The 21,779-nt window shown below is 46.9% G+C and overlaps 1 protein-coding gene across 1 annotated transcript in view; it reads right to left on the reverse strand.

Annotated features, from left to right (window-relative positions):
- Positions 1-21,779, reverse strand: part of EPHB1 (EPH receptor B1) — a 316,781-nt gene that overhangs the window by 71,889 nt on the left and 223,113 nt on the right. Inside the window, exons 8-10 of the mRNA XM_068969291.1 lie at positions 19,375-19,483; positions 18,465-18,529; positions 5,406-5,528 (exon numbers count right to left, since the gene is read on the reverse strand). Of these exons, the coding sequence (XP_068825392.1) occupies positions 5,406-5,528; positions 18,465-18,529; positions 19,375-19,483 (297 nt within the window). The remainder of the gene's footprint in view (positions 1-5,405; positions 5,529-18,464; positions 18,530-19,374; positions 19,484-21,779) is intronic.

Raw genomic sequence — 21,779 nt, forward strand, 5'->3', positions numbered from 1 at the left:
TTGATGGACAGAAACGCCTGGCGTCCTGCAGTTTATGGGGTTGCAAAGAGTCAGACAGGACTGAGTGACTCAACTGTAATCTAGAAACCCTTCTTGCTGTGACTCCTATCCAGTATTGGTATTTTCTACCAAATCATCACCAAGAAACCCATTCTCTTCCTCAAAAAGAAGAGATGGGTCTCCTTTGCTGGCCCCATCCTATCTGTATACACCACAGGCTCCCTCTCCCCAACTCTCCTAATCCAGCCCTCCCAACTAAGCCATCTGTGGAAATGCTGGGTCAGCATCTGCTGGAGTAAGTGGGGGGGGGGGAGTTATTAATTAAAATACAATGGGCATGCCTCCCCTTCGATGATCCCTTCTGGTGACACCTTTACCTATATTTTCACTGTTGTGTTCAGGGTTGCTACATACAGTTATGCAGGTTGCACACTGTACAACCCAGGAACACCATTCACGCTTTAGGGCCCAAGTATACATGGAAGCCTTAGTTTATCTTCTGGGCATGTCTACAGCACAAACTGATCAGAATCAAGCAGTGGATCAGAACTCCACAGGTCAATTGAAGCTGACCTGTGAGTGATTCCTATGAGTCAGATTCATGGTTTCAAAGAGTTGACACTCTCCAAAGATAGCAGATGCCCTCTCTAAAAGGACTTCAATAATTCCCATCACTGCAAGGAAAAGAGGAAGGATCAGTCTTCCTCATTCCACTAGTCTCCTTTCAGAGCACTGAATGACTCACATCTCATGTGACCTCTTTCTGGTTTCTCTGCATGCTTCCAAACTATACCCAGTTCTTAAAACTCATATCTCTATTATGCTTTTCCTCCAAGGACATTTTTAACTGAGCACCTTAGTGCCACAGCAGGCCAGGCATGGGACTAACAGAAGCACTCAAGTTTCATTACTCCCATGGAACTTTGAGCATGGTGATAAACGAGGGGCAGTAAACAAATACTGGGGCTTCCCTGGTGGTTCAATGGTAAAGAATCCTCCTGCCAATGCAGGAGACACAGGTTGGACCCCTGAGTTGGGAAGATCTCCTGGAGAAGGAAATGGCAACCCACTCTAGTATTCTTGCCTTGGAAATCCCATGGACAGAGGAACCTGGCGGACTATAATCCACAGGGTTACAAAAGGGTTGGAAACAACTGAATGGCTAAACAACAACAAAGCAAACATTACATAATGATAAATGAACTAATTATATAGTTGACTCTTGATAAACATCAAGAGTTTGAATTGCACAGGCTCACTAGCACGGAGACTTCGTTCAATAAATAGGCACTATAGTACTACACAATCCATGGTTGGTTGAGTCCAGGGATGTGGACTCATGGATATAGAGGGCTGGCTGTCAAGTTATACACATCAATTTTCAACCATACAGAGAGGTCTGTGCCCCTAACCCCTGTGTTGTTCAAGGGTCAAGTGTAATTCAGTCCTCTTGGTTGGTGTCACATCTGGCTCACAGCTATTTTTATTTTTTTGTTCATTATCCTCAACAATGGTAGAAGAAACTTTGGAGGTTGGTGCAATTCTTCAACCCCAAAGTTTTTAGATTGTACTCCATTGGCCTTTACTGGCAAGCACAACCACAAGTCCCCATACCCTGGTAGCCAGGCAGCCCCCTTTTCCCTTTAAGGTGTTTAACCTGATGGCCAACACTTCTGCCCACAACCTCCATGCCATGTTTCCCCATCAGCTCCAGCCATCAAGCCCACTGGCCACCCCCCATTCACCGTGTTTGGGTACTTTTTGGTTTAGGTTGGTTTACTTGCTGCAGAGCAGCCTTCCTTACCACACTTGATTCTAGCATTGACCACCTCAAACCTACTCCATGTTTCCCAGCCCCATAACCTGTCTACGTACCTCTGAATTCTTACAAACCCTTCCCATCACCCTTTCAAGTTCAATCAACACAGGTTCATCAGGTTCTTCTCCCACCTCATTTCTATTGCCTACCCTACCCTACTCACTCACTGTTTTATATAGGATAAAATCCATACCCAACATCCTGATCACTAGATTCCAGACTTAATGCTTGATTAAGTCACCTACCCTCAGGGATCCCCTCTGTAGGAGCCTTCTCTCAGCCTCGTTCTCAGAGTGTGCCACACAGAGAATCAGCCCATCCAGCAGCCCAAAGTTCTTAGGGGCCCCCCAGGTGCTTCTTTCCTGCATTCTTCCTTTGGCCATCAAGCCTCTCTTCCTGCTGCCTCTAGGGCTGCGGGTTCTCTGACCCTCCGTCTTACCTCTCAGTCCCATCCCCTCCTCCTGCAGAGCAGGACTTTGTGTTAACAAATCAGCCAGGATTATGAGGCACTGAGTGTGCTTTTCAGCATCCAGCACAGTTTCAGGCATGGAATCAATGTTTAATGAATGAGGATCTTTTAGAATTCTCTATCTAATCCCTCCTGCAACAAACACAGCCCTCTCCTCTGGATCTATATGCAGCGGAAATGGGCCAGTTCCTCTGCAACCTCTTTGAAATTATCTTGCACATTCTGGAAGGCCTGGGGTGTGCTAAACTATCAGCTCTCCAGGAAGTGAAGAAACAAAAGCTTTGATTTGTAGCATTTGCCAATTGTCATGGTGTAAATACTCCTCCCATGGCTGACGTCAGACTACCAAGATGTCACCACACACAGGGCTGCAAAACGATGCACCAACTGGCAGTAGCACAAACTGGCTCAGCACACCACTGCTGCCAGGCCATGGTCATTTCCCTCCTGAAGTTATTCAATTTTCCTCTTCTGCCTCGTTCTCTCATGCGTTTCCTCCAAACTTACTTTTCCTACTAGTTTTCAACCTTAAAAGCTCAGGCCAAAGGTGACCTTCTTTGCAAAGTCCTCTTGATCTCCCTAGTCCCTCCCAGAACAAGGAGCTGGATGCTGCTCTCTGTTGGCCCCAAACTTCGCATTTGCCTGTGTTGTGGGATGTGTGGAACAGTGATCATGTTACTGGCCTGTTTCTCAACAAAATTGTCAGACTTCTGGGGCAGGAGAGTGTCTGTTCATCTCTGGGACTCAAGCACAAGCAAAAACTATTTAATAAGAGCATTTTGAGGGAAGGAGAAAGGAACAGAATGAAGGAAGGGGAAAGGACTTCTGATTCTTCTCATGTATTACCATTTTGGAACCCAGATTTGGGCCCCTGAGCTGAATCTGCCAGGTGGCTAAGGGAAACATTGCCAACTACACTACAAATGTTACCTTACAAAATTCTTTTTTAAAAAACTCAACTCACACCAGCTCTTTTAGCATAAAGTGAAGTCCAGCTCAGTGAGGCAAGGAGTGGAAAAGCAGGAGTGGTGACAGAGAGGAAGAATTGGAGGATAGAGAGAGACTGACTCCAGCCAGGAGTGTCTCCTGATGAAACTGCATCAAGTTCCACATAGTGAATTCACATCCACAGGGATGAGCTGTGCGATTACTGAATTGCAAGCAGATGGGTATCAGGTAGAAGGCAGTCAGCAGCAACTGGACAGAAGACTTTATCCCAAGCTGTTGGGCATCTTCTAAACTGCTCTGCATATCCATCCCTCCCCAGGACCAGGTAAGCCATGGCAAGGACTAAGTCTTCTCTGAGCAGAATGCACAAACATTACAGCATCAGCAAAGGCTACCCAGAGGTAGAAGGTGAAGGTGGGCCATGGATTGTCCCTTTATAGGCATCCAGCAGTTGGTGAGCTCACTCCAAGCTGCACCTCCCTAGCAGGATCATAAAGTGAGAAGGCTCTTTACTCCTCCCCTGACAAAGATGGGAGGGGGGCTGACATGGGCTCTCTGGGATGAAATGCAGTCCAGAATGCATTGCACTAAGCACTCGACATAAATAACATTAAAATCACTAGCACCATTTTCACATGACATAACAATAATGAACAACACAGAGGAGCAGGGTACGAGATCAAAGCTTTCACTTTCAGGTTTACTGGAGAAATCTGAGTGCCTTCAAGTCATCCAGCTTATCTGGGATCCAGCCTTCTAAGGCATGATCCTTAGGTCTGTCGGTATCTAAGGGGGAAGAGAAAATTATCTGCACAGAAGTGAAAGTCGTGGTTCAGTAACATATTTAATGAAAGTCAATGGGAAATACGTACAGATTCATGTGGATCAGATTATGGTCAGCTGGCTGGAACATGTGAGAGGTTGGTAGAAAGAGGGTCATGTGTCCTACAGGGAGGGTCCAGCACCCACCACAGGGATGCCATGAGGTTGGAGCTCTTTAAGAGGGAAATCAGAGCAGGAGAACGTGACTTAATGGGGCAAGCTTTCAAACGTGACTTCCAGTTTCACAGATGGCTTTTTGACCCCTCAGTGCATTAAGAGAGGCAGTGAATGGGAGGAGGGTGACTTTCCCCCTAAAGATAATATATGGAGTGGCTGTCTGGAAGACTTTGACTAAACATATTTTATGGAGCTTAAAATATTGGAAGAGGCAACCCCACAGCTCTCCAAATATTGACATGAAAAAAAGCACTTCCAGACACAGGAGCTATGGGAGTACACTGCATATGAGTGAAGAGAGCCCGAACAATGTCTCATCCAATTTAAAGAAGAAGCGAAGACAAAGAATGTTGTATAAGGAACCAAAGGTAGGAAAGAGGACACAAAGCAAACGCATCTCTTAAGAAGATTCAGAAAAGACCACAGAGGGGGCACCAAAGAGATTATTTCCAAAGGAATGATATTTGGGGATATTTTCCTCATTCATATCAATAAGGCTGGATCCATTATCCAACTGACTCAACTATTGATCTGTTAGAGGAAGATGAAAATGCTAGACCAGCCTTTAGGTAGAATTTTCTAACAGCCTCTCAGATAGTTATTCTCTGCTGGCCTGGGTTTGTACTCCAATGTAGATGAGAACATGCATTTCTTGGGAGGGAAGTCTGTCTTATATTACCATCCATATCATGGATCTTTTGTATAAAATATGGATATGGGTGAATTTTCTTCTGGAAATAGTGGTCCTTCTTTAGTTCATCATAGTCGGTCTCCAAATCCATGTATATCAGAAAAGGAAAACTGAAAGTGTGGGAATCAAGTTTGGCCCAAAGCCATGGAGATATTGGAGTCAGTGCTTGGGATACTAAGTTCAGCTTCTAAAAAGAGAAGTGCATTTCTCAACTTACCACCCTATTTCTCTCTCTTTATTTACATTTGGTGTTCCATTTCTAGAGCTATTTCTGAATCTTTTAAAGCCAGAGTTGACTTCTCCACAATACCAAATAAGCTTGGACACCATGAACAAGGTCCCCAGAAGATCCTTAGACACATATTATAGATGGCTTAGATGCACCTTTTGGGGAGAAAGATGATAGACATCACCCAGAGTGGTGAAAGAGGATGTCTAGACACCAAGAGGGCAGAAAGGAGGGGCGGGAAGAGCCATACCTGCTCCGATGACCTCTTCGATTTTCACAAAAGAGACATCAATCTCCTTGGCAAACTCCCGGACAGCTTCGTTGGGGTCCTCGTAAGTGAAGGGGTCAATGTAGATCTTCATCCCTGGGGAGCCTTTTTGGAGGAGATAAGCAGGGTTAACATCCCGAAGAGGACACAGCAGTCATTAAGCACTGGCTCGTGTCCCCAGCAGTAATGGTCTGGCTGGGTTGGGGCATCTCTCCTACACGTCCAGCTGCCTCACTTTTCCTTGTTGGACCTCCCTGTCTCCCTTCCCTCTGGGCCATGCTAGCCTGGTTCTCTGTCCTCTACTTCTCCTCCATATTTTCTGTGTTTGAGCTCTTGATGAAATGTGGAGCAGATTACTTATAAGTGACAGATCGGGACCAGTTCCCACACCAGGCACTCGTAGAAGGCAAAGAAGCTGATTGATGCCAACCAAATGCATTAGCAGAAAAGTGGTGGTAAAATGGCAGGGCAGATATCAATATTTATCAACTTGACAACTTTCCTGAGTGGAGGCCACCGTTAAGGTTATAACTGACAGCTGTGTCCAGGGCTGCAAGAGGTATGAGGATGGATTAAAAACAACAAAAAAGAAATGGCTATTAGAAAAACCTCAAGATAGGAGTGCCAAGCCAGTAACCAGAACAGAAAACGTGAAGAGAAGAGCATAGAAAATACTGAGAGGGAAAATTGTAAAGTCTACACAGAATAAATGAGGTGGAATGAAAGAAGAAATGGTAATTGAACCCCCATGCCTTCAGACACAGTGAAGTATGAAAAGTGAATAAAATGGTGAATGAGAAATACATAAAGGAATATGGACTTTGTCACTGATGTTTACAGTGGCAAGATAAATAGGTGCACACGGGGACAAAATAGAGAATTGTCACTGCAGAAAAAATACATTCGAGAAGTGGAAGAGAGGGGACAAAACCAGGAAATGGAACCCAAGAAACAAATGGATTCATCACAGCGTCATTTTTCACCATGTTGGACGTATCATTAGGCAAGCATGGAAAGGGATTTCCTGGGGGTGGTGAGATGGGAGGTGGGCTCCAAAGGCTGAACAGAACAGTCTGGCATCGCAGCCTTGTGAAGAGTAGTTGTTTTCCCTTCCCGCTGTTGCTGTCTGGTTCTTAAAAGAGGCAGGTCATCAGGACAGGCAGGTGGGGAAAAGCCCTCGTGCTGTGGCTGCGGTTAAGGTAACCTTAGGTTCCCTGAGCTTTGCCCTCTCAGCACACACTCCCCACTGCAGCTCCTTCTCAGCAACTCCCAGCCTTGGAAACACAATTTATATGTGTATGAATATATATACATATATAATGATAATTTATATATTATAAATTATCACATAATGACATTTCCCATCCAAAAAGTTCTGGTGGCGCTACGGTGACCCCAAATGAATGTTGCCCTAGTCAACAGGTCAGGCCAGAGTTTAATCCAGATGGAGAAGGAAGATGCCGCCAAGAACTCCAAGTGTAAATGTTTTTAAAGCCAGGTACCCCGCCCAGAGGCATTACTTTTTCTGAAATTTGGATTATTCCCAGTCAAGAAATAAAAGCACTCCAAGGGTGCCAGACATCAATCTAAGATGCTCTTTGAAAACTTGGGGATGACAGTGTTGACTCTGGAATCTATTGATTAAACTTTGAACAAAGAAAATCCTCATCTTTATGATAGAATGTCTTAATCCCTGGGGCAGGGGTGGAGAGAGAATGGAAATTTTACTTTAATAGCAGTGGACAAAGGGGAAAATAGAACTAGAAGCTCATCTCTTTCTCCTTTGGTCTGGAGAACAAGTAAAGAGCAAGAATGAGGGAAACCACATGGACGCCTAACAATCCAGACCAGCATGTTCATGCAGTCTCACTTGAGGTTTCTTCAGAAGCAACAACTTAAGACTGTGAAAGCAAGTAGGTGGTGATCCCCACTGGAATTATCTGGGAGGTGATCCCAAGAAGTGCCTGCAAGTTAGCGGCCAGTAAGGTCGGTCGGAAAGGCAGCCTAAGAAAAGTGTGCCCTCAAGGCACTTACCGCCATGGGCTGTGGGTAACTGACAGGCTTAACTCCCCACCCCAAGGAACATCTGAGATCACAAGCTTCAGAGGCAGCTAGGGTGGCGTGAGCTGGAGTGGCGCCACACAACTCCCGTCAGTCATTGGCTGAGGCCTACTCTGCCTGCTGTGCACCTGGGCTGGAGGGGTTCAGGGCCAGAGAGGTGCTCAGGTGAAGAAACACAGATGCTTTAGGCGGAAGTTGGCCCCTGTGTGCTGGAGGGCTGGGCCCTGGAGACAAGGCCGTGGCAAAAGACCCACTCAAAATGCTAAAGGGGTGGCAGGCCAGTGTCGACAACCTGTGACTTCTCCCCAGTTCTGGACTGAGATGAGAGAAGGCTGAAAGGCCAGAGGCGGGGATCCCAAGGTGAGGTCAGAACTCTGAAGCCTCCCACTAACTGGGCATTTTGCAGCAAGACCACATACATCTCTTCTATTATTTTTTTCTTCTGCTGAAGGAGGAGAAACACCTTCTTCCCGGGGCAGCTGTAATATTAAAGACCACATTGCAAGTGACAGATCTAACATGGTGCCGGGTGTACAGGGAGGGCTCACAAGCTGAAACACGCATGATTACTACCAGTAAATTGTTCTAGGAAGTGTATGGGGAGGTAGGAAGCTGGGGTGGTGGGGGTGGACAGTGTTAAGGTTATATTAGTTACTTTAAAAATACCACCTTGTTATTTTGGATTAAGGGCTTTTAAATGATGTGTGCTAAGCTGTCCTACAGGAACTCTTCCACGAAAACTAATTAAACAATCGAGAATGTGCTGTAATGAATGGTTTGCAAGTAAAGACATATGTAAGGATGAATGAGAGAGGATTCTGAGTTAATGAGCTCCACAGATATTGGCCCTGATCAGTTCTGGGAAGGAACTATTCCCAGAAGGGAGAGTTTCATCTCTTAATGGTGCCAGGATTCATTCAGGCCAATGATGTCCGGGCAAGTGTACCTTCATGGGAGAAAGTTCACCTTCTAATCACTGTCCGGTTTATTCATGAGCAGGTGTGCTACCTCACTGGCATGTGGAATTAAGGTGTGTGTGTGTCTGTGTGCATGTATATGAGTGCGTGTATATATGGCGTGTGTGTGTGAGCAAACGAATGTATATCCATGTATGAGTGTGTGTGTGTGCGTGCATGCACACAACGTCTCAACTGCTGCTCTGGGCCAGGCATGGGCTTTGGTCATCGCCAGTTTTTCACAAGAAACCAAGGAGAGCACGCAGGCTAGGAGAGCTGATGTAATGTCAGTTTAGAACATCCTGCACCTGTGCAGGGTAGGAATCAGTCTTTGTTTTCCCTGAAACTGAGGGTATCGTTATTAGACTGAGGCAGGAAAACTGAAATCAGAAGTCTAAAATGGATTCAAACCCAGTTCTTTTGCGATGACAAGGGTTTGATACAGTCAGCCTAGGAATGGCCCTGGCTGGACTCCTCTGCTGAGCCGGTCTCTGTTCCTACGTCTGGAGAACCATTTGGCTGAACATGTGCTCTAAAGGCTCTCCCTGCATCCCTGGATGACACATCCCACCAGACCTCTCTCCTGCATCACTACCCTTTTTCTAGTCCCAGAAGGAGACGAGGGGGGGGAAATGCCTTCAGCTATGCAGAACAGGTCATTTGTCTTTTGGCTCATTTTCTGTTTCTGCATAAATCCTGCATCAGCCTGTTCCTGCTCCCACTTGCCAGTGAGCAGTTTTTAATTATCAGGGAAATGGTATTTAGTGCAATGAATCACCAGACAGTGAACAAGGAATTCACGTCAGCTGCAGAGTCGGGCACAGCCAAACATTTGGAGACAGGGCTCAGAAAATGTTCTCAGATTGTGAGTGTTGGGGAAATATTATTAACGGCAGTTACAATAATATCAGATGTAATATAGCTCTATAATGTAAGACATTTTATAATGCTCCGTTCAATGCTTCTCATTATTATTAGCGTTAATATTGCAATATTTATAATATTTTATAGTTTCTGGTTATTTTCATTATTTTTAACATATAACTTTGGCACAAAAATGGTATGCACAGATCTAAACTGATTGATGGTGCCAAGAAAGAGAGAAAACTCTTCAATTTTATGATCTTCTAGTTTGCTAATTTCTATTGAAGGTATGATTTGCAGATATGTTTGTTCTTTGCTCTCAAAATTCATTTAAGCTATGACTAGGGTCACAGCCTGGATGGCTAAAGCTTTAAAGGACCATAGTCCCAGGAGATCTGCAAAATCTTACACATGAACCAAGGCTGTAAAGATATTAGGTGAAGTCACTCAGTCGTGTCTGACTCTTTGCGACCCTGTGGACTGTAACCTACTAGGCTTCTCCGTCCGTGGGATTCTCCAGGCAAGAATACTGGAGTGGATTGCCATTTCCTTCTCCAGGGGATCTTCCCAACCCAGGGATCGAACCCAGGTCTCCCGCATTGGAGGCAGACGCTTTAACCTCTGAGCCACCAGGGAAAGTTTAAAGATATTAAGTTTGGGGGAAAATGACTCAGCCACTATCCAGAGCCTTCCTACATGGTACAGAGCAGTCCATGAAGCACAAGAAATTGCTGGCTATGGCTGGACACTCTGGATCAGGAGATCAGGATGCTCTCAAAAGGAAAGAGGCTGGGACAAATTGGGGGGATGCTGGCAGATTGTGGGGTGTATCTAAAAGTTAGCTTGACATGTTTGCAAGTGCCAGGGTCCCAGGACAGGAGAGCGTAGGCTGGGAAAGGGCCAGTTCTAAACAGTCGGTAACATTTGGGTATTAACAGTGGAAGGAGAAGATGGAATGCTGCCATCCAATCCTCTTGCACATTCAGAAAGTACAAAAATGGTACCATGAACATTTTGTGGGTCCCATGACAGAGGCTTCAGGGGTGCCAGGAAGAGCCCAGTGCCTTCCTGCTGGTGGAAGATTCCTGGAATCCCACAGCAGGGTCCAGAAAGCTAGTGTATTAATTAGGCTGTTTTCAGTCTTTGATATCTTGTGTCCCAGCAGATCTGATGGAGCCATGGGGAAGGTGGAAGGCTGCCCCTCCTTTCCCATTCTAGAGCCAAGGCAGACTTTGCCATACTCGTAATTCACCTAAATTTAGTCCAGATATCTAAGCACAAGAAGGAAGCTGTTAAGGGGTTCCTGGGAGGGACCTCAGCTAGTCCTCTGCCTCAGGATGTTGATCACTCATTTTCTCAGTGCTAACCCATCACCCAGCTGTGCCAGGGACCGTAGGAGCCACAAGGGAAACAAAGCTCGTGGAGCTCTCAGGTCACTGAGACACGAACTAACTGGGGAGCGGGGCTGGAGAGTCTAGAGTCAGGAGCCCACAACTGGAAATGAGCCAAAAGTGTGGCAGAAACCAGAAAAGGCAGAAGACTGTGGATGCCAGTCTCAGAGTCAGAGACCAAAAAGGACAGGTCACTTGGTCCTTCACTGATGAGGGACAAGCTTGGAGTGTCACACAGCATAGCTCAGAGTGATACCTGCTGTTGCATGAGTGAGGAGAGTGTGGAAGGAAGTCAGGTCCAAGGTGGAACACTGCTGATACACTAGCGGGAGGGCCTTGACTACCATCAAAGGCATCCGATTGCTGCCACTGGACACACAGAGCTGACCACTGTGCCAGCAGCAGGGGAGGGATGTGCTAAGAACAAGACATCGGGGAGTTCATTTGGCTGGCAGCCCTCACCACTTCCATTCATTGTTAGGAGGAAGGGGCTGGAGGCTGAGAAAACAGCTCTGAGGTTGTTGCAGTAATTAAGGTGCAAGATAACAGTTTTTAGCCAGAGCCTCACAGCGACAACAGCAGAAAAAGCAAGAGAAATTTCAAAGGAAAATCTGACAGCACTTGGTGAGCAATTAAAGATGAGGAATGAAGGAAGGACCAGAGGAATCTGAATTAATGTCAAGATTTCCAGAATCAAGTGGTACTATTAACTACGTGATACACTTTCAGAAGGAAACTTGATTGTCCAGGAAGTTTGCACACGTGGTTTTAGACTTTGAATGCATGGATGAAACATACGGGTGCCTAGAAGTCAGTCTGAAAACTCAGAATAGAAACAGAGCTGCAAGACTGGATGTAGAGTGGTGGACGTGGGGGACACGTGAGTGACAGCCGAAGCTATTGGTATGACAGGCTAAGCACTGGGCAGGTTCCTAGACCAGATCTACCAGGAAAGGTGGACGGGCACTAGAAACACTTCGCTCCACCTGCTTCTTGGGACCAAGGCCAGGAAAATGGGTGGATGTCTTTTTCCATGAAAGAATGGAGGTCATGGGTACCCAGCCAAGGTTAGAGGAAGAATCCAAGACGGGGAGCCCCAGGGTGGGCAACAAGCCTGGGGGGAAAAGCACCGAGTCTGAGGAGGCTCTTCATTCAACCTTCTGTTTGGAGGTTTTACCACATTTCAAGATTTGTCCTTAAAAACACAGTCACAGCCTAATATGTATCTCTAAGAGAAAAAAAAAAAACCATCGATCACAGGCTACTTACTTCTTGAGAAAGGTATTTCAGGAAAAACAGTTTAACATCTCTCTACTTCTTGGGTATCAATGATTAAGACAGGAATGTCCTTCCAGACAAGGCCCCCTGTCTCTGGGCCACTGAAGTCCTGTCAGGAACCTGAGGGCAACAGCCCAGGAGCTGGGGACTCAAAGAGTTAACCTGGTTTCTAGAGCTCTGGCTTAGAGCCAACAGCAGCCACATGGGTGAAGCCAGCTCATTAAATTTATTTGGCATTTAATAAGCACCCACTGAACACTCAGCCACCTTTTGCACCTGGGGGCCTTTCCTCCTCTTTCCATAGGCCCTCATTTACTCCGGTTCAGGTACCTCCAGGAGAGGCAGCCAAATGCCCAGTCTGTCTCCCTCCTACAGGTATACCTAACTTTCACCCTGGTGTCCAAGGTGATTCCCAGCACACTGGATGCTGTGGTCTGCACAGTTGGGAAATCCCTCCCACCCAGAGTCAAGCAAGCTGGAGCTAGAGGAAATCTTGGAGCCAGATGTGCTTCTGGGATGAATCAAGTCCAGTATCTTACCTAAAGCAGAACTCCGTTCTACAGCATCTTTTACTGAGATCTGTGTCTGCGAGAGCAGAGAGCTCACCCCTCTCTCCACAAAGCAGCCTGTCTCTGCAAGGACAGTTCCAGTTTGGGGGGCAGTTCTTACACTGAATCAAATCTGGCCTACTTGGATCTCTCACTGATGGTTCCGTTTATCTTCACAAAGCACAACAGTGTCACCTTTCCTTTGCCATGATGGTGTCATGCTTGGTGATGACCCCCAGGTCCCTCCCTGGATGTGACAGTTGGACCATAAAGAAGGCTGAACATCAAAGAATTGATGCTTTTGAACTGCGGTGCTGGAGAAGACTCTTGAGAGTCCCCTGGACAGTGAGGAGATCAAACCAGTCAATCTTAAAGGAAATTAACCCTAAATATTCATTGGAAGGACTGATGCTGATGCTGAAGCCCCAATACTTTGACTACACAATGCGGAGAGCCGACTTATTGGAAAAGATCCTGACACTAGGAAAGACTGAGGGCAAGAGGAGAAGAGGGTGACAGAGGATGAGATGGTTGGATGGCATCACTGTCTCAATGGACATGAGTTTGAGCAAACTCCAGGAGACAGTGAAGGACAGGGAAGTCTGGCGTGCTATAGTCCATGGGGTCACAAAGAACTGGACATGATTGAGCAGCAGGGAAAAAAAAAAAAAAACTGCCTGCATTTCCCAAGCACCAAATCAGTTGGTGTCTCTACGGTCGCGACTTGGCCCCCTCCATGGGCCGGCTACTTTGTTAACAATATCCTTCTTGACATGGGGTCCCCAGAACCAAGAACGTCCCTTTAGATGTTTCTCACCAGTGCAGAGGACAGCATGTCCATATGTATTACCTCCTCTGATCCAAACTTTAATCTTGACCACAGACTCAGATAGACTTGAGTTTAAAACTTTATGTTGCAAGTCAGTAACTCCAAGACTCTGGACAGGCTTCTGGATTTTTCTGAGGCTGTTTCCTCACATGTGAAATCTACCTCATGGGATGGTTATGAGGATTAAATTAGTTACTGTGCTTAATACAGTCAGTGCTCAAGGTGGAGGCTTTTGGCAGTATTTTCCTGCTTTAGTGGCAGTGCTTAGCCTTTTTTTACTAGTTTTTTATCACTCCTACTAAGCATGCGATCAAGTAAATACCCAAACTTTCTCATACAAACAGATAGCAAGTCAGGTCTCCTCCTTTTCTTACTGCTTTATTTTTGTTTTAACCAACACTAGCTTCTAGAGTTATCCCTCTAACATTTTGTCTTGCATTTTCAAATTAGCATTCAGAGCTGTTGGATAGTTCTGAATTTTGATTCTATCTTCTGTGGTGTTACTTATACCTCCCAACTGTTACCTACAAACTTGATAAGCATCCCTAGGTTTGCACCTGACTATGATTTTAAAACACAGTCAAACAAACAAGAGATCGAATTGGACAAGGACTAAGATAAAACTGATGACTCCCTCCCTGGCTGACAGACTCACGAACCGACTTTCTTTCTGTATGAAGACCAGCTCTGCACCCACTTCACCGTGCTTCTTCCCCTTAGGAGACCATCAAATATTTTGCCAAAATATGCAATGTCTTGCAAATGTACAGCCCTAGTAAATGAGATGAGGGCCCCACGGTGGTGGTTTAGTCACTAAGTTGTGCTGACCCTTGTGACCCCATGGACTGTAACCTGCCAGGGATTCTCTGTCCATGGTATTTTCCACGCAAGAACAGGAGAAGTTGGAATGAGTTGCCATTTCCTTCTCCAGGGGATCTTTCCGACCCAGGAATCGAACCTGGGTCTCCTACATTGCAGGCAGATTTTTTACGCACTGAGGTATGAGGGAAGCCTATATAACTTTTCTTAATAATAACTTTTAAAATAATCCTGTATTTAATCCTTAATAATCCCCAATGATCACTGAACTTAGTTTTAAATGCCCTGAAGGCATCTGCTTCCCAGTTTCTTGGGTGTTTGGCAGGGATTGAGCTCACACTTATGTTCTCAGGTCCCTATGTTCAGTCCTCTTGTCCTGTGTGGAAATTAATGTGTGCCAGTCTTTTATTTGGGATACATATCTCATTTGTTTTCAAAATTTCTCAAAGTTTAATAAAAATAACTCTGTGATGATAACTGCAGTTGCCTGTTAACACGGAGATGATTCTGTTAGTGCTTCTTTTTGAAAACCCTTGACCCCTTCCCAAGCCCTCACCTTCTCTCCCCACTTCTGCTCACTCCATCCATCTTAGAATTCAGTGCAGTGTTAACTACCATCCAGTGTGTAGTTATCCAAGCCTTATAAATACCTGGTAACATTTCCCAAATGTAGCATCAACTGGAACTTTTCTAAAGATAGATTCCCAAGCCCACCTGGATCATCCCATCCAGCCAGTTTTTAGTCAGCCAGCACCTTCTGAGGACTGTCCCGTGGAAACCATAAGAGCTTACCATCTGTCTGCCTCTTTGTAGACATGGGAAACCCACACTTACCCACTCACCCTTGAACATGAACCACAGGCTCCCAGGCTCTTCAGCCCAGCATCTGGCACCATATCCACGCACTTTCTCTTCCCTTCCTGCCTTCCCTCTAGTCACTCTCACCCAGTCAAATCCTCCTTTACAAGCCCATTCTCTGTGCTGCAGGCTCAGAGCCTGCCCTGGAAAGCACTTGGTATTCTCAAATGGAGAAGATCTGTTGCATCTCCACAGTCTAGAGAAGCCATTACATTTGCCAATATTTCTATTATGTCTCCTTCAGCCTTCGCATCAGCTTGAAGGGCAGGTCTGGGAGGACAGATGCCAGCAGACTCTGTATGAAGCCCTGTGCCCTGCCTGCAGGGAAGACAGGCAGGGGCCTTCTTGGGTACTGATGAGTGAGGCTGGGGAGCTGCTGCAGGTTTCTTGTCCCTTCCAGGGCAGGAAGCGCTGAGATGTCCGGGTTAGCATCCACGTCCCCACAGTAAGGTGCATGCATATAGGTAGCCCAGGAATGGTTGTGTGCACACTTTCAGATCAAGTGCATCCACCTTTCTGCCTCCTGCAGTGGGACCCAGAGGAGGAGCCAACAAACCACCATCTAGGACTCCTGAGATTGGTCCTCATGTTTTGACTTGCTCCTGACCTCCAGCCACCTTGAGCCTCTGCAATATGGAGAGATGACGGGCTCTGAAGCCAGGTTTAGAGAACGCGAGGTCTGTCTCTGCCACCCATGAGCTGCGAGACCTGGCAAAGTCATGGAACCTCCCTAGATTAATGCCTGCCACCTAGAGTGGTGGTCAGGGTTGGAGGAGTTGAAATGAGCTACCAGAATAAAGTTCCCCCTGCATGGCACTGGGTAAGCTTTCCATAACTAATTATTCCTACCCTCCCCCATCTCGGGCCAGGTCTGTCCTCCATCAGAGCCTTGAGTTTCCTCTTCTATGTGTGTGCTGTGTCTTCCCCAGCTCCACATCCCTTTGGCTGGTTCTCCAACAGTAATAGCGTTAGTCAGAGTGACGGATGTCTGTGGGAGAAAATGCACTGATGCAATTCAGTGCGTGAGGCTATGAGTTCAGAGAACCAGAGTGCAGGAGAGAAGCCAGGTTTCAGGGACTGGGTAAAAAGAAAGGGGTTATTAATAGAAAGAAAGAGCATTTATAAAAGGAGAACAGATTTAAAAAGAAGACAGACTTCTAAGGCAGCAGAGGGACTGAACTCTGGTGCAGGAAGAACTCTGTGTGCCCAAGTCCTGGGGATGAAGATTGCACAGCTTGTCAACACTGTGTCCTCAGCAATCCTTGGTGGTTTCTGCTACTGAGGACTGGGCGTTGGGCCTTCTGCGGACCCTGAGAACCAGGGAGGCTTGATTCTCTTGGCCTTAGAGGTGAGAATTCCCCAGAAGGAGGCTGTGAGCACTTTGGAAGTCTATCTGTGCATGTGGGTGACACGTGGCAGCCCAGGGAAGCCAGGCTCTCCAGAGAAGAAAGTCAGGTCTGAGGCTGAAGAGGCCAAAAAGGTGGCAAGATGCACCCCCGCTTGATGCCTGGGAACTCTCTGTACCCCCAGTGAAGGGTATAAGATTTAACTTGTGTGCCTTTAAAAGGAGGGGCTCCCTCCTAGGGTATCCCAATCTCACTTTGGGCATCTTTAGTTTTCAAAATGGCATTCCTCCTTTTGAACCTAATTTTGTGTCCTCTGCTTTCAGGTGGACATGACCATCTTTAAATGTTTCTTTCATCCAAAGAGTTCAAAGGATGCCAAATCTGAAACTGACTGCATAGTGGCTCTCAAGGTGGCCAGGCATCAGCCCAGAGCAGGGAGGCGGGGTGATGTCAGAACCCCAGGAGGCAGAGGCAGGGAGGTGAGGTGGTGGAGAGAGCCCACCAGGTAATCCTGATGCACCCTGGAGGGGACACCTCCCCCTGAGAATCACAGACAAATCAAAGTCTCTGTCCTTAGGAAGCTAAAGACCTGCCTGGAAGGGAAATGTGTCAGTTTATGTTAAGTAAAAGTATCTGAAGATTTTGCTTTGCGGTGCAAAATCAGAATGTGAGGAAAGGAGAGAGAACGCATTAGGATTTCCCTCTGGAACCAGTGACGTCTGGTTAAAATGGAGGCCCAGGTGGCCTGCTGGGGGGAAGAAAGAGGGATAGATGGACCTGGAGTGTTGCAGGAGCTGTGCCTGTAGCCTTAGAAAGGGGCTGCTCTCCCAGTCTCCCTCCTCTGACCCCAGTTTGTGTTGCTGAACATGGGTGTGAGCTGGACCACACTGAGAGAGCCTTGGGGTCTCAGCCGGTGCCCAGGCCACAGCCCCATCCCCACCATGACTTACAACAGCAGCCCAGGTGCTTTACAGACCCTTGGTAGGTTCTTGGTCTTGGATTGAAAATCCTGGGGAACAAAGCCATATCTACAGAGCAACCTCTGCATCGCCCCAGCCAGCATCAGCCTTGCCCTCACTCAAACACGAACTCCTCCGTGGCAAACCTGCTATGTGAGCACCCCGGCATCACTCTCTTGCCTGGGGTCACCTTGAGTGAGAACTTTTGCCTTGGACGCCATTTCCACTCCCAGAACCACCCAGAGAAGGCCTGCTTATGGTGTGTGTAGACACAGACTGTTTTCCATGCTCTCCACCCAGGCAGCACTGAGGTGAGATGCGGCTCAAGGAGGAAGCCGGAGACAGAGAGGGCAGAGCACGCAGTGCCGGGGCAGGGTTCTGAGTGTGTCTGTGGAATCTGAAAGGAGTTATTTAGAAACAGCATGTCTGCTATAAGGATTTAAGCATTCTGCTTCCTGGAGGCAGGAAATAACCCAGCTGACCAGTAGGGACCTCTGCAGACCCTGCAGTGTTGTTATGACACACATCAAAGAAGAATTCCGACACAGGACTTAACATCACAAGTTGGTAAAGGGAAATTTCAGTTATAAAAATATTATATGTAGGTTTTGAAAAAAGAGAGTAGATAATGAGTGAAAAACTTTTAAAGGCACTGCTTAAAAGAAAACACTTGGGAGATATCCCAACACTTTGGCCTCTTGGGCTCTGCTATCTTTTTAATTCCCTCCGTTCAAGTTCTCTGGCTTATCTGTGAATTTGGTTAACACATTCCCCAGCCGCCCCATTGGATAAGATAAGGCAGAAGATGTTAATAGAGAACCCTCCATCTTTTTCCACTGAGTCTGATTTCAGGATTCATTGACTTGCTAAACCCAGTCTCCCTGCATTGCGTGTCCTCTATGGGCTTATCAATGAGGAAGATAATCTACCTGCCAGGCATTCAATAAGTGCCCATGATGGGTGGACACAGATGGGGTGGACAGCCTTGGTCTCTGGGGACCCAGCCTCTGGGCACTGGTGGCTGGGAGGGGGCTCTCAGTGGGGATGGGCCAGTCTGCCTACCAGGAGCCCCCAAGCACTTGCCTCTTGACTCCGGAGCTCAGGCGGTGGGTGGCTCAGGCTTTCTACTCACCTCGGCCTGTGCTGTAATGCTGGAGCTTATCACTGTACACAGCTTCTTTGCTGTAAGCACGTTTCCTGTGGACACAAGGGAGAGGAGCTCTCTCAGCCAGGGTATATCCACACCACTCTGTTCCCAGGACCTCCACCCAGGCCCCCTGTTCTGATGGGGGCTCACCCGGGCTTCTCCTGGGGTTGGGAACTGCAGCTGTCCCTTAAGCGGAACTCCTGTTGTGGCCAGCATTCTAGCTTGACCATCTCCGTGGGCAGTGGGCTCCGCTTTCAAGTCAAGGTCTTTCAGAGGTCAGGTAGGGCCAGGGTCTCTACAGAGCTTGGTGAGAGGCCCTGGAGGGTGCCTGCTAGCACTCTGGCTGCCCTGTGGAACTTCTCGGGAGGGGCCAGCTGAATCTAGGCTAACCACCCAAGGCAGCAGCAGCAGCAGTATTAAAAATTCACGAGAACTTCCTACCTCCTGTAGGACCCGCTCTTGCAGAGCTCCTCTTTCCCTCCTTAGCTCCCTGCTGCCCACCTGCACCCTGTGCCCAGGCCCCAGCTCTGTAGCCAGAGAATGGGTTGAGGCACAGGGTGGGATGTTCCAGAGGGTCAAATGCAATTTTGTAACTGTCACTCCAGGAAGATCATCGTGTGTAGGGGGGTTAAATCAGTGGGTGAAAATAAGGTTGGGGGACAAATGCTCAGAGCCTTGCCCAGCCCCTCCAGAGGATTTATCCCCAGCACAGAGAAAATAAATGATCTGGAAAGTTCTAGGCTGCCCGTGGACAGAGAAAGGGTGATGACTGGTGAGCCTGACGGTGTGTCCCTGAACGGTCAGGTCCTGTTCCGTCCGCATGACCAGGGATGGTCCATGAGCCAGCCTTCCTGGGTCTGCGGAGAGCGGGCAGGAGCGGGGCCAGGGGGCCTACCTGCTGCAGACGATGGAGACGGCCACCAGGGACACCACAAACACCACCCCAGCTGCCGCTGAGCCAGCGATCAGGGGCAGCTGCTCCCGCAGCTCAGACTTGTAATCATCTAGCAGAGAGAGAGGTATTAGAAGCTTCCTGTCTGCCCTCTGCATGAGGCTGCTTGCTACTCAGGGATGCCACCAAGGACATCAGAGTGATAGATAGAGTTTCTATATTTCAGAGCTGTAAGCCTGACCCAAACCAAGAGTAATCTTTAAGTAAAACACACTCACAAAAACAACCCCAAACAAATAATGTCAATAATAAAAGCAAGATAACAGTGACAGAGGACCTCACAACTAAGAGCTGATGACATTAGCCCCAGGGCAAAGGTAACTCTGTCTCCCTGCACTCATTCAGAAGGCCTCTCAAAGGTCTGTCAGCCATGCCAAGGATACATCTAACAGGGGATATGGAAACCACTGCTGAAGTACCTTCTAAGACACAAAGTTGCTGAGATGAAGCCAGTCAACAGATTCACTAAGCAGAGGCTTAAGAGCATCTGCAGCCACCCAGTACCACACCCAGTGCTGCAGAGAATGAAAACACGTCGAGAAACAGCCCAGAACTCTCAAGCTCACACTCAAGAAGAATAGGGTCCTGGCTTCTGCCAGTGTTAGAAACACATGGGGGAGTGGCCGCCTGCGGGTCACAGAGGTGGACAGAGCTCTCTCAAACCCTGGCTTTACCATGGGGAAGCTTAGTGATCTTAGACACAGCATCTAGTCCTTGACTCTCGGATTCTTTATCTGTTAAAATAAATTTTTAAATTAAATCATGTGACGTATATTTCAGTGTCTGATGTATCACAGATGCCCCAAATACAAATTCTCTTCTCCTTAATCCATACAAACCACTCCGCCCAGGGGCCCATTGCTATTATTGTGGTTCTTCTCTCACTTGGTGTCAAGGAGCCATCACAGAATTTAGGGGCTGAGGCAGATGGGGGTCGAGCTATTTACGTCCTATTACAATTGGGGCTGCCAGATACAGTGAATAAAAATATGGAATGACCAGTTACATGTGAATTTCACATAAACAACAAATAAGGTTTTAATCTAACCCAAATATTGCATGGGAGATACTTAGACAAACATTATTTGTTATTTACCTGAAATTCACATGTAACTGTATTTTATCTGCACCCCCTCCCCCCACTGCCTGCCATCATTCTGAGGTTCCCTGCTCTGCAGGTTTCTGCTCTGCAGAATCGCTCAAGCCCAACGCTTAGACCCTTTTCCAGGCCCCTCCTCAGATCTAATGAATCGGAACCTCTGCGTGAAAGGCAGGGTATCTGCGTGTTTACCAAGCACTCGGCATGGCTTTTATGTACCCTAATGTTTGGGAACCATGGTTCAACTTTGTGGCTACAGGATGAGACTTGCAGAGACAAGGATACTGTTCTAGAAGCCCCCCACTCTCTAGAAATCCATTTTAAAGAGTGAAGGTAGAGTTTCGGTTTCCCTCTGCTGCGAACTTTTTGTAACATGTGTTTTTAAAAAAGTTAATTTTGCAAAAATAAAATAAACAAAAGGAACCACAGGGAGGAGAAAATGTAAATTAAAAAATTCCTAAGCCATGTGACCTTTAGCCCTTCAAATTGATTTCTAGATGCTTCCAGAACCAGTATCCTTAGGTTTAGAAGTCTCCTTTACCCACAGTGTGGAAGGATGGTTCTCAAACACTGGGGCATAATAATCACCCAGAATGCTTGGCAAACATGTAGATACAGAGTATATAATATACCTACATATACTGTATATACTGATTTAAACTGCTGTATAAATCAGTATTTAAAAAATTAGGCAGCCAAGTCAAAGGTTAGCAGGTTGTAGCTAAGTACAGCCCAGAACCACAGCAGCTCTGTCCTTGTGGAGGTCACCAGTCCAAAGCATGGCCAGTGACCCTGGGTGGGATCCCACAGGTCCTCCTCGACCCAATGACCCTATCGCTGACAAACTTCAGACTCACCTTCGTGCTGCAGGGAGGCCTGAAGCCTCAGTGAACATAATTATTACTGATGTGTGAACCTCAGTCATTAAGACAAATACTCTCCAATTTGGCCACTTACCAGAACTCTCTTACATCCAGCTCCTCTTGGGTTTACAAAACTTAACTGCCAGAGGTAAAAGGAATAGCCTTCTTGGGAGAAATTTGTTACTTCTTGATTTGTCTAGCAGAATTGCCAAGAGACCAGTGCTCACAGCTTTTTGAATTTTGGGCTTTTAATCCTGTGTACCTCTTGATGCCAAAGTGCCCATAAATCTAGATGTGAAGTAAGGTACAAAGAGGGGAACAGAGTCCTTAAGGAACTGAAGATGGACTGCGTTCTTTTCACACCAGCAGCATCATTAATCTGGATA

This window comes from Capricornis sumatraensis, chromosome 1, assembly GCF_032405125.1.
Source record: "Capricornis sumatraensis isolate serow.1 chromosome 1, serow.2, whole genome shotgun sequence".
Classification (NCBI taxonomy): domain Eukaryota; kingdom Metazoa; phylum Chordata; class Mammalia; order Artiodactyla; family Bovidae; genus Capricornis; species Capricornis sumatraensis.